Source organism: Buceros rhinoceros, unplaced genomic scaffold (assembly GCF_000710305.1).
Source record: "Buceros rhinoceros silvestris isolate BGI_N320 unplaced genomic scaffold, ASM71030v1 scaffold5483, whole genome shotgun sequence".
In the NCBI taxonomy this organism is placed as follows: domain Eukaryota; kingdom Metazoa; phylum Chordata; class Aves; order Bucerotiformes; family Bucerotidae; genus Buceros; species Buceros rhinoceros.
This window is the reverse complement of record NW_010405293.1, coordinates 68,089-80,923: the sequence shown is the minus strand read 5'-3', so window position 1 is coordinate 80,923 and position 12,835 is coordinate 68,089. Positions and strand designations below refer to the sequence as shown.

General features: G+C 40.8%; 1 protein-coding gene across 1 annotated transcript in view; it reads left to right on the top strand.

Annotated features, from left to right (window-relative positions):
• The window catches only part of NFKB1 (nuclear factor of kappa light polypeptide gene enhancer in B-cells 1), a 46,080-nt gene that overhangs the window by 20,254 nt on the left and 12,991 nt on the right, over positions 1-12,835 (top strand). The window contains exons 6-13 of the mRNA XM_010133663.1: positions 519-682; positions 1,456-1,614; positions 2,968-3,072; positions 4,917-5,008; positions 5,531-5,669; positions 8,068-8,190; positions 9,119-9,208; positions 10,118-10,339. Coding sequence (XP_010131965.1) covers positions 519-682; positions 1,456-1,614; positions 2,968-3,072; positions 4,917-5,008; positions 5,531-5,669; positions 8,068-8,190; positions 9,119-9,208; positions 10,118-10,339 — 1,094 coding nt within the window. The remainder of the gene's footprint in view (positions 1-518; positions 683-1,455; positions 1,615-2,967; positions 3,073-4,916; positions 5,009-5,530; positions 5,670-8,067; positions 8,191-9,118; positions 9,209-10,117; positions 10,340-12,835) is intronic.

Here is a 12,835-nt window from a genome sequence, read left to right as displayed (position 1 = left end):
CCTGCTGAATGTCCAGAGCCTTGCTTTTAAAACTTTTCCTAGGGAAAATGTTGAACTGTTTATAGCTTCCTAGCTTGCTCTCCTAATCATTTTGAACAGATGGAGCTTATTCTGAGCAGTTGCTCTACATAACAGCCATACAGGATGACATGTTAAATGTTGTTGCCAAGACAGAACCAACAAAGTGCTACAAACAGATTTTCAAATGTTTTGCAAGTTGTTTCCTAATAGACCTAATAAGCCTGAAACCTAATAGATTGCTACTTATGCCATGGGAAAATCCCATGCACCCATACGATCTCTGCCATATGATGGTGCATGTTTTACATGTTTTGTAAGCCTGGCTGAATTTTTCTTGCTGGAAAATTTGCCCTCAAGAAGTAATATTCCCTAAGTAAGCTTATAGAGTCCTTCCGTTGACTTCAGTTGTGTAGCTGCCTCTGGGAGAAGAGAGGTTGCCTGCGGCAGGTTTGGCATAAAGCATTAAGAAAACGCTTCCCTCCATCAAAATTTGTCAGGTTTGCAAATCTTGGAATACTTCATGTCACAAAGAAGAAAGTGCTTGAAACTCTGGAAACACGCATGATAGATGCTTGCAGAAAAGGATACAACCCGGGACTTCTGGTACATCCTGAACTTGGCTACCTGCAGGCAGAAGGATGTGGAGACAGACAGCTAACTGGTACGTAGAAATGATGACCTGATTTGAATAGGCCTTTTACTAAAAACAGCTTTAGCTTCTGAAAAATGAGATTCTTAGCCAGAAAAGGGCCATGGGTAGGAAAACAGCCTGTGGCTATGTGTTTTAAGAGGTGGTGTGTTCACCTCTTATCTGAATCTGAACAAAAACATCTTAGCTGTCAACACGCACATGAGAATGGAGCAACTTCCTTCCACAGCTGACACTACCCACCTCTGCACCTATATTTCATTGCTCTTCTCCTGTTTAATAAGCTGATAAATTGAGTCATTTTGTATTATTGCTGCAAGACATGATAAACTTAAGTACCGTCTTTTGAGAATGGTGTTTTTGTTCAGCTGCATTTCATCCATACTCTAGTAAAACCTGTGGTCTCCGTTGCTTTCAGGCACTGCGTAGAGGAACCAGCCTTCTCTTTATCAGTCTAATATCAGGCATTCAAATGTCCTTAGTGTCAGCCTTTGTCCTTTTCACAACCTTTGCAAACTGGGAGCAGAAAATAGTGATTTTTCTCTATGTCTCTCAGTCGTGTAACTTATCTTAATATCTGATGCACAAACTGCAAGATGAATGCAGTATGTTGTGAATAGCTGCTCCTCTTTGCTTAGAGAGAAGCCGATGGTTACTAACTGAAAAGGAAAACATTTCCTCCCTGTTGGTGCCTTTTGGTAGCGATGTTTGGAAAATGCTCTCTCTGTTTTATTATGGGTCCCCTACCCTTGTGTTTAATTCATCTGTCCACTTATCGATTCCAGAACGAGAAAGAGAAATTATTCGTCAGGCAGCAGTACAGCAGACTAAAGAAATGGATCTCAGTGTGGTGCGTCTTATGTTTACGGCCTTTCTCCCTGACAGTAATGGTAGTTTCACACGGAGGCTTGATCCTGTTATATCAGATGCAATATATGACAGCAGTAAGTATGTTTGGCTTTAATTGCTTCTTTATTAAGGTGCATGCTTTTGTACATAGAAAAATTGTATGTAGACATTGCTATACGTAGACTCATCTAGCTCTGCTGCTTGCCTGTAATTTGATCAGTCACAAGTAGCGTGGGTGTAATTGGCCCCATCTCTATCACGTACATGTGGTATCATTCCGGTTTTTAATAGATAGTGATGTAAGCTGTAAATGAAGATTTTGTTTGCTGTTAGCTTTTTTAATCCTGCCACTTTTATTACAGGTTTTTGTAAATTTGTGTTATATTATTAAGAAGTGCTCAAATTTTGCAGAGTTTTCAGTTACTTTCTATGACAAAGCCTTGTCATGCAAGATGTGAAGTAAAAATGACTTTGCTTCAATCCTGTTGAGAATTCAACACCTTTCAGTTTTGCTGGCCATCTACTGCTTGTCCTTGTTTGTGAGACTAACGCAACCAGGACTCTCAATGCATTTCCTTTAGACTTGTCAGTATTTTTTATACTTCTGTTATAACCTTCTATTTGTCTTTATTCTATGTGAATCTTTTCATTTCATGTTTTCCCTTGTGCTTTTTGATTATACTTACTCGTTTTACCCTTTCTGCTGCCTGAGTTTTCCTCCCTGTAGCTGTGGATTACCATGTTCTTGATAGCCATTCTGTAATGACTCAGAAAAAGTACCTTTTTTTTCCTTTGTGCAACAGTCATGTCTATATCATCACTTTTTAAGGACAAAGTCTAGATGAAAAGGTATTTCATGCAACTGCTGTAATGTAGTCTGTTGCTTGCTAATAATTGGGGATTGTAGTGATGATGTAGCACAGCCATTCTGCATATATTCACGGAGTGAAAAAAATGTTGTCTGCTGTTCTTATGGCACACATGACCTGCATTTTCCGGATGAATAAACACAATCTCTTCATCCGGAAGCTGAGGTGATTTACCAAGCAGTGTCTTTAAGGAACCTTCATTTTCATTAGAAACAATTACAGATTCCATTTGTTTTCAGTATCTCTCACGTGTATAACGATAGTAGAGTATTTGTAAAGGAAAGAGGAGGAGAGGGATAAAGCATCAAAAAAGGTAGAGCATGTATCAAGCTGTACATGTAAAACCATTTGAAGTTAGATGTTAGTTCATTTGGAGCTTAGAGGGTACAAGATTATGCCTTCTGGATTAAAAACTGTGGATTTACTCATGTTAAAAAAACCAGGCAAATTTGGGTAGATTGTATTGGATGCATCTTTCTATTGCATTTCTGTGTGTTGTGCTTGGGTTTGTTTTGGGTTTTTTTTGAAACCTGTAACTGTTAAGAAGGTGGTGGGTTTTTTTATCTTTCCTTTCAATAGAAGCTCCCAATGCCTCCAACTTAAAAATCGTAAGAATGGACAGAACAGCAGGGTGCGTGACAGGAGGGGAAGAGATTTACCTTCTGTGTGACAAGGTTCAGAAAGGTAAGAATCCTGAGTGGTGTAAGGCACACCAGGTTGTTCATCTGCAGTACACGTGAAGCCTGCTGTACTGCCTTAGTATTCTCCCTCTGATGGTGCACCCGGCCTTTCTGCACGTCAGGCCAGCAGTCCACAAACTGAATAAAAATAGTCTGTTGCAAAGCAAATTCAGATTGTGTTGGCTCCACAGACACCATGTGACCATCTTTGTTCTTCTCAAATTTCTGCCTTGGCCCATGCTGCGGGTTTTTTATGGGTGGTGGGTTCTGGCTGATGTTTGACTCCAGTAATTTAACACCTGCATTGAATTATTCTGAAGCGCCTGATTTATAATTAAGCTTCTGATTATAACGAGTAAGTATGAGCATTCTCTGTTAACCACTGATGAGAACTGAATGTGATCAGTACTGCTGCTAGCAACCTCGTTTTTATGTGTATGCTCATGGTAGAGATTAGTCAGTGTGAACAGGTACTTCTCACGGACTCATTTTGGTACTCTCTGTTTAGGGCTATACCTGTGTCAGGATTCAGCAGTCTGGGTTTGGATGCTTTGGCTTTGGATAGGGAAATAATGGTTCATGTGGTTGCTTGTAGTATTTAGGCTGAACTAAGAAGCAAAACGTAAGGGAAATCCTTTGCGTTTTTCAGCTATAGGTAATACCTGTGTTTCCCTGGTGTATATTGCATGGTGGAGCAGGTGCCTTATTCTCACCTTTTTGGAATGAGTCCCCACACATGTTGTTAAAATCACGCTGACATTTTCTGTTAATACAGGCGGTCCATTTCCACCTCTGTTTCTTACAAATGTTCTTCTACCCTTTAAGAAAGGGAGAGGACTTCGGGGCTTCTAGGGGCTTTGGAAAAACTGTTCTCCTTGGGTAGTGTATATACCCTCTGCTAAAATAAGGTCTGAGATGGAAGGTGCACAAAATAAGTAAATAAACATCTGACTCAGTGGAAGCCCTGAGGTGGGGTTTCCCCTCAGCCTGAGTGGGGTTTCCCCTGACCTCATTGCTCTCTGAAACCTCCTGCCTGAACAGACTTGAGCGTGCAGGACAGCAGGACTGGAAGTGGTGGTTCACAGTCTTGAGACTAGCAGGTGGTGGATCAGAGGAAACCGTCTGTTGCTCCAAAAGCCTGTCCTGCATCAGTCACACTGAGAGAATAGGTTTTTTTCTATTTTTTTTTTCCTCACCAGAGTGCTGGGAAAGGAATATGCTAGTGTGATGTTTCCCAGCTTCTCCTAAAAATATAAATAAAGAGAACAAAAAAGGAAGTTTGTTTAGAGGAACAGAAGCCAAATCTCATGTTTCTGGCCTGTGTTGTGTTTGGAGTGTGAGGGATCTCTGCTGACATGCCACCCTTACCATCTCTTGGAGCCGCCCTTCTAAAGTGGCACTCTGCCAGCAGCAAGCGGAACTTGAACTGTAGCACTTCAGGTTTTGCTGCAGTTTTTTGAACCGAAACTGCTAAAGAGGAGAGAGGGTGGTTTCTAAGTTTCACGCTTCAAGTTCTCCCCTCCCTACATGTTTGTTCCAAATAAAGCTCTTCTGGAATGTTTTATAGCCCTAGAATAGGAAGAGGTAGTGAACTAGTTCTCCTTTTACTGCTCAGTAAATAGAGAGCAACTTCACTGAAGTCATTAGAATTAGGCTGATCTAAAATGGATGTAAAAAAATGGGTAATTTATGATGCTTTCATAAAATAGATAAAGATAAATCATGTATTATTCACGTACTATTATCCAGCCAAAATATACCTGTGTTGATTTTTATCTGAAATAAACTTAGCCAAAGGTAAAACAAATGCACAAGTGTCCCAATGGATGTTTCTTTCACTTCTTCTAGATGATATTCAAATACGTTTCTATGAAGAGGATGAGAATGGAGGTATGTGGGAAGGCTTTGGAGACTTTTCTCCTACAGATGTACATAGACAGGTAAGTACCAGCATTTGTCATTTGTTAATGATTTTTCTCACTTCCTTAAGCTAGGATTATATTATAATTAGTGAATTAGGTGAAAGCATCAGTATCCCATACTACAAGGATGTGTGCTAGTAGGAAATGTACTACTAGGTACTACACATCCTATGTATACTAGCAGGATGTATACAACTGCTACAAGGATGTATAAAAAGCTCTCGGAGCTCCTGTGAAGACACTGGAAAAGCTGATAACTGGTAAATGCTGAATGATGAGGAGACAAACAGCGCAGTGCTAACATACATGATGTGGTGATGATTTGCATGTCAGTTTTGTCTTTCCCGAAAGGCTTTAGGACTCAAACTAAAAAGTGCAACCAAAAACTAAGATGGAAGTTTATTGTTGTAGCAGCCTTTTGCTATGAATTTTTGCCTCCTGAGCCATGAACCAATTCCTACAAAATAACACAGATGTAAAAGCGAAGTTGTCAAAACCCATGCTCCATGGTAGGTCTGCTTATCATTGTTTCCTTCACAGTTTGCTATTGTGTTCAAAACGCCCAAGTATCGAGATGTCAATATCACAAAGCCAGCATCTGTATTTGTACAACTGCGTCGGAAATCCGATCTGGAAACAAGCGAACCAAAGCCTTTTCTCTACTATCCGGAAATCAAAGGTAATTCATTAAACCTGTTTTATGCACTGGGAACAGAAACTGCAGGGTCCCTAGGAATGCTTTTAATAAGACAGGACTTCTTGGATGAGGGTCTTTTTTTTTTGTGGTTGTCACTTTTAGAAAATATTTGCCTCCTTGTTTTGTGCAGAGCTAATATGAAAAGTGGTAGCTCTGTAATGTAGGTTTTGTTGTTTTTTGGTTGAACTGCTAGCCAATAAATCTGCAGGTTTCCTATAGGCACACCTGTCTGTCTGTACAGTAGATGGCACTCTCTTTCTCCGAGTTTCTGCAAAATAATATCTGAGGACCTCTTACTGTCAGATGAAACCTTAAACCAAAGACTAGTTGGTGTCTGGTGCAAAAAGTACACGTTTTGCAGTTCTCTTCTTTTACTATCATGCCTCACAATTTCATCGACATTTTTGAATTTTCCAGTTGCCTGTAGTTGAGTCAGTCAAGGTGCTCCTTGTGAGAGCAGGGAAAGTGCCTCTTTCAGTCTGTTGTGTTATAATGTTAGGCACTTAGCAGAAGTAGGCTGGTTGGCATCAGAACTGCTTCCTAAATTGTTAGTGAAAAGAAGTTTAACTAGGAGGTCTGTGCCCTTTAAAGTTACACTTCAAATGTTTGATGTGAATGTCAGCAGCAGTCATGGTTTTAAATATCAGTAATGTTAATGACATGGGAATGGAAGGCCAAGTCAGAATTGGTGTTTCATTGTTCTAAGACAATCTTTCTGCTTAATAGTGTACCTGCCCTCAGGTTACACTAGTAAGTCCTAATCTTGCGTGTTTTCAGTGTCTCACTTAGAACCACATGGAAATCAATACCCTGTCAGACTCTAAAATATGTGCATCAGTGGTAACAGACTGACGGCAGAGGAGAGAGGGGTGGTGGTTGATGCTAACCTGTTATAACAAAATAACAGGAAGCGTGCATTCACAAAAACTCCAGAGCTGCTAGAAGATTTTGCATCGGTAATGATTTCAGGAATCCCTTGCATGAGTTTTATGGAAAGTGAAGCGTACAACTGCAGAGCAAAGTTGCCAGATTTGGAACAAACCTCTTTTATATGTTTCTTAATGGACTAAAATTAGTTCAGTGTTGTTACTTGCGTTTTCAGATTCCCTACGCAACCTAAACATTAAATTACCGTTTAGGGACTTTTTTTTCCCCCCTTGTTGCAAGTGTTCACACAAACATAGAACACATGTATGTGCATTTTATGTTTGTTCCTCTGACTAGATTGCTCTCTAGAGCTTTGTCTCCTCGCCAGTGTGACATGCACGCATACATGCTTACGGATCATGTCTGCCTGGAAATAACGCACTCGTACCTTTCAGCATTCTGTTTCATGTATTCAGCTACCCCATTTGATGCACTGACTGATGTGCCCGTGCATGATACTTTTTTGTCGTATGGGCTGTGGAAGATCTCTAGATTTTTTTTTTTTTAATGAAGGATATTTTGTTCTTTCCTGAACAGTTCTACTGGATTTTAACCCCTGTAATGTTTATATCCCTGTTTTTGTAGCTCTTGTCATATGACATTTTCACTTTCCCCAGTCACCGGGTTACTTCTTTTAAATCTTTTTTTTGCTTTCCAGTGGGATATGTATTATTTTGTACTTAACTATAAAATATTTAGACTTCCTTTCTACTGCTGCTCAGCACGGTTTGATAGTATTATGACCTGCCTGAATATAAGCTATCTCTGTTCTAGTGGCTTTTCTGATAATTTAAATAAATCCTTTCAAGCAAATGTCATTTTCACAATTTCTTACCCTGAACAAAAGTTCAAAGCGCATTTCAGGTACTCTGCGCTGTTGGAAATCAAAGTGCTTTGTGATTTCCTGACCATTTGATATGGGTCCATTTCTGAAGGATTTTTGCTGAGTAGAAGAACCTGCGCTTATATTCCCCAGAGGTGAATTTTCTTGTACAAGTTTGTGGTTCAGGGCGTTTGTGCTGATTTATGACTTGGCTTAGACAAGGAATTTTGAGACCACTGACTTCCAGGGCTCCAAGTACCTGAGACCCTTCTGAAGGACGCTCTGACCGCCCTAAGACATCTCTGCGTGTTTCCCTCCCAGTCTGAGCACAAGGCACCTGACGTACCTGAAAAGACTCTGCGGGCCCGAGCGATGCTGTTGGCCTGGCTGGTGACTTGGTACCAGCTTGTTTCTCTTAGGAATTCTCACTGCTCCGTTACATACCAAGTTATTCTGTTATTTGGAGCTTGAAAAGAGTTGACTCTTCTACAGCACTCTCGTGTTTTGCTTTATAAAGTAGTAAACTGTATAAGCTAGTACACTTTAGCAATGCTTTCTGTATGCACATCCTGTTCTGTGTGTGCCACCAGTAAGAGCGACTCCTTATCCCGCCTATTCCTTCTAACCCAGACAAAGAAGAAGTGCAAAGGAAACGACAGAAGCTCATGCCAAACTTCTCTGATGGCTATGGTGGAGGCAGTGGCGCAGGAGGCGGTGGCATGTATGGAGGGGGAGGTGGTGGTGCTGGCTCTGGTAAGGCAGCAGTTTTGGGCAAGAGGCGGTAGGGTTCTACTTTGAGAGCAGGACAGATGTTTATTCTGATTTGTAAAATTTGATGAGGATTTAGTCTCCTTCAAAGTAGATGAGAACTGACTCTCCTGTCTTTATACCAGTGTTACTCAGTTCAGTCAAGCGTCCCCTTGTTTTCTAAATACTTCGTCAGCTCCTTTGCCTTCCCACTTGGATGTAAGGCTCCTGGTGACTTATCTTTTTTCCTCTTCCTTGAAGCTTTAAGTCACAGATAACACATGTATGGTTGAGGGACTCTGTGTCAGGGATCCACCGTACCTTGGCTTCATTCCTTCCTAGGGCCTCGGCGGTACTGAAATTCATGAGAGAGCTCAGCTGAATACTCTCTTGGGTGCTTAAAATTAAACAGATTCTTAATTGTTTCTGGGACCGGGAGTGGAATTTGGCAAACTAACCCTGTTAGTGCAAAGAACTTTAAAAAAATTTGAGATACTGTTTAGTAAATTTTCTGCTGTGCTCTATCTGTTGAAGCTAAAGAATATCTGAGATGCAGGATCGTAAGAGCCTGGCTTTGATTCTTGCAGCAGAGCATTAAGACCCTGTATATCGGCAAATGTCACCTGTGAAGTCTCAGTTGAGTTGCAGATGAAGCGTGTTAGTGACGCTGCGTTTGTGCAGTCTTACAGATGTTGGGTTTAGAGAGTGTCAGTAGCCAAACATCTAGAATGTGTTTGGGTTCTTGGAGGGATGGGGGGGAGTTAACTTTCAGACTGAAAAATTTATTTTTAATTGGGTGAAATAAAGTAGAAAGAATGTGGAAAACAAAATTTCAGTTCTTCAGGTTCAATGTCCTTCTAGGTTGTGTTTTCATTGCTTTAGGTTATAATTCTTTTAATTCTTATGTAATAATTCCTTTAATTCCTTTTTTTAGGGTTCAGTTATCCTTCATATGGATACTCTGCTTTTGGAGGCATGCATTTCCATTCTGGTGCAACAAAATCCAGTGCTGGAATGAAACATGGTAATAGTAAAAATATCAATCTTTTAACAGTTCAGTCAGGTTTGACCATTTTTGTTTTCTTCTATGCATGAGCTGAAGTGTCATGCAGGTCTGGCTAAGCTTGCTGGGGAGGGCTAGCCTTTCCCGGCACCCCCCGCCCCACACACACACACCTTGAATTAGTTTCTTTTCTATAACCTCAGGCAGCAGGGGAGTTTGCGTAGATGATACTGCCCTGTCTCCAAGTTTACGTTAAAAGCTGTGTACATGTTCCTTTTTACTGCTGACTTCTGAGCAGTCACCAAAACCCCTCCGTGTGCTTCCATATTCAGTGTATGTTTCAAACAACAGCCCTTTCGCTTGCTTAAACATGGTGACTACAGGTAGCCCAAGGACTAGACCAGAGAACAGGTACCTTCCTTTGTTGCCACAATCTGGTGCTACTCAGCAGCTCAGAGAAACAAGATAAAAGTCAGTGGAGAAGATTAAATTAATAGGGGCATTCTTGGCTTCCTACAGTAAGAACTAATTTCAAATCTACATGTTGAATACTCTGTAGTTATTTCCAAAGTCTCGGGGATGGATTTGCAGTCAGAAAAACAAAAGTAAATCTGAATAATTCTGCTAGTCTTCCTGGGAATACCTCATTCTTCTACCATAAAAAGAGGGGTATATCTGTTGTTACATGTAGAATTTTATCCTTAAAGCAGAGGCTGTCAAAAACATAGCTTTAGAGCGAGTTACATGGCTATGTCTGTCCATGTGCATTGCCACCTGGAGTGTTATGATTCATGAGTGTTTAATGATAGCACCTATGTCAAAAGAAAAATTTTAATTGAGGTCTTTAGGGTGTGGTTTGGGCTTGTTGAGCTTTATGATTTGCATAAAAAAGCAATATGGGACACTAATGGTACTAATTTTTATTTTAAGGGCTATCAAATAGCATAGCTGAACAAGATGAGAAGAGGTGCGATGAACAAGATGAGAAGAGGTGCGATAAACAAACTGACAAGTGGGATATGAAACATGATGTGAAAGTGGAAACTATGGAGAAGAATGAGTGCAGAATCTCTGGTGATAATGAGGAGGAGGAGGAGGATACTGCTTCTTCCTGTAAGACTGAAGTAAATGAACCAGATTGCAGGTGGCAGGGTAAGTGAACAAGTAAATGTATTTAGGGTGGATCAAACTGCAGTATGGGCAAAGCTGCTGCAAAAGGCCTGGAAGCTCCATAAACCTCTGTTTGCTGTTCTCAAAATCTGATAATGCCTCCTGGAGGAAACAGGAGGGATTCCATCCCACCAGATCTAAGGTTCCTCCCAAAACGTAGTTCTGTAGATATTCATCCACCTTTGTAGTGCCACAGGACAACTGAGCTTCTGCATGTCATGCAGGGAGGAGAGATGGCCTAGCCTGCTGGGCATGCTAACGCTGCTTTATAATATGAGGAGCACTGGAAGCAGCGAAGGTTTGTGGAATATAATTCAGCAGTTGGCTTTTATATTTGATAGGCTTTAATGGATGAGTAAATGGATGTTGGCGTGACTGTTGCAGTAGTATTTCCCTGCAATTCTGTTGTTAAATTGCATGTTACAGTGTAAAAGGTTTGAATTTAAAATGTAAATGTATCTGTTCCCATGTGACAAATACACAGCAAAATAACACTGTGGGGTAGTAAAGTCTTACACCTCGAACAAAAGGGAAGGAAGGCAAGAGTAGTCAGTAGGAAAGGCTTAGCAGCAGAGTTGTAAAATACATGAAGACTACAGATGACCCTTTCCCAGACAGTAAGACATCTTTTTCTTGGATTGTTTTTCAGAAGAGTTGATGGTCGTTTGGGGTTTTTTTTTTTGTTTGTTTTTTGGTTTTTTTTAACAATTTGAGTAATCATGCTTCTCTTCAAGTGGAAAAAAAATCAACAGTTGGAGAGACATCATAGTGGTAGGAATTGAGCAGGAAGGAATTTTTTTTTTCTTGGCTTTTACCAAGTGCTGCGTGATCTAGAGACTTGTTGTTCCTTTGCTCAGTGAGAGGGCATGTTATCTTGTGTGTATGAGCACTTTGTGGCACTTGCTCTTAACAGCACTAGAAACTGTGGCTTGGGAAACAAAAGTCATATAGTAGATGGGTTGTAGTTGTAAAAACCTCCAAGGTGTAGCTTTTTGTGATCTGAGAAATGGATGGTGCTCCTGAGAAAAGCTGAAGAACTTGCTGTTTACAGTTCTGGTTATGATAATCGTGTGACTGATCCAGAGAGCAAAATCTTGCTGATAGGTGAAGAAAGAATAATGTCCATTTAGCAGCTGCTGAGGAGGAGCCTGAGCTGTTGACCTGCTCTCTGAGTAATGGACATGGTAGGCAGGAAGTTGACTGTTTCTTTTCCTTGCCTATTATAAGGCATGAAAAGAGGCAATTTCAAGCTCCAGATTATATGAAGAGTAGATGTAGAAGAAGAGGCTCCGTGAAATAGCTACTGCAGGTTGGAACATGTGGGTATTAGACTATAAGGTACTGCCTTCTGTTATTTTGAAGGATATCTTCTCTGCATGCTTGATACGAAAAACCAGGGAGGTTAAGCGTCAAGTTTTTTGCTCTTTTTTTGGAAATTTCTGTAATGAGAAAAAACTGAATTACTTCACCCCCTTTACCCTGGATGTGTATCCTGAACGTAACATCCATTTAATGCTGTTATTTAGTGTGAAGAGTTAAATACGCAGGTACCAGCCTGGGCACGTAGTGTAGCAACCACAGTGATGTATTGGCTAGAACAGTAAGCTTCATGGATAGCTGAGTAAGTCTTTGGTTTACAGAAGTGATGTAAGGGATACGCTGCTGACCCACTCTAAATGCCTGGGTTTGTGTAGCTGGAAGTCCTGGGTATTCTCTCCCAGTGTCTACTTTAAATGACAAAGTCTGTTTTTCTTGTTTGCTCTTAGTAATTTCTAACCTTACAAGGTTTTGTAGAAACATGAAACTGTTCAAAACACAGGCTGGTTTCAGATGATACTGCTTCCCAGAACAACTGCGGTTTGAAAGTTCATCCGTTTCATTTTCGCTAGTTTCTTGCTGATACAGAACCAGAAAGGTATTGACAGAGCAGCTAGAGTGTCTGTCTTCCACAAATTAGTTTCTTTCCTGCCCTTTCTCCCTTTTGCCTCCCCACCATGACAAATTCAGCTTTTTGAAATCTCAGTGGCTGTACATTTTGTAAACCTAAAGTCGGAAAACTACAGATACTGAGCATTGTAAACACTGGAATGTTGTAAGCAAGTGAACAGACTCTCAGTGCTGCTGCTGTAAAGCAGGAGAGACTGCATGATTTGATTCAGAGAGGGGGCACAAAGCACTGCAGTTACTCCACAGCTTTTCTGTGAGCGTCTGTGCAGTAACTGACAGGGCACTTAGACTTCTTGTGCCTCAGTTTCCTCAAGTCTGAACTCCTCAGAACTCCATGGGAGGTTAAGTGCTGTATGGAGAGCAGTCCTTAGATGTCACTTGTATTTAAGCAAATCCAAGTTGCAGCTCCTTTTGTCTCACCACACAGAAGTGCACATCAGTGCAATTAATTCAGTGCCGCTTTATCCTCCAGGGTTTGTCTGTTCTCAGGATGCCTGCTGCCTGAATGCTCCCCGGGCGCCTAGGTTTTCT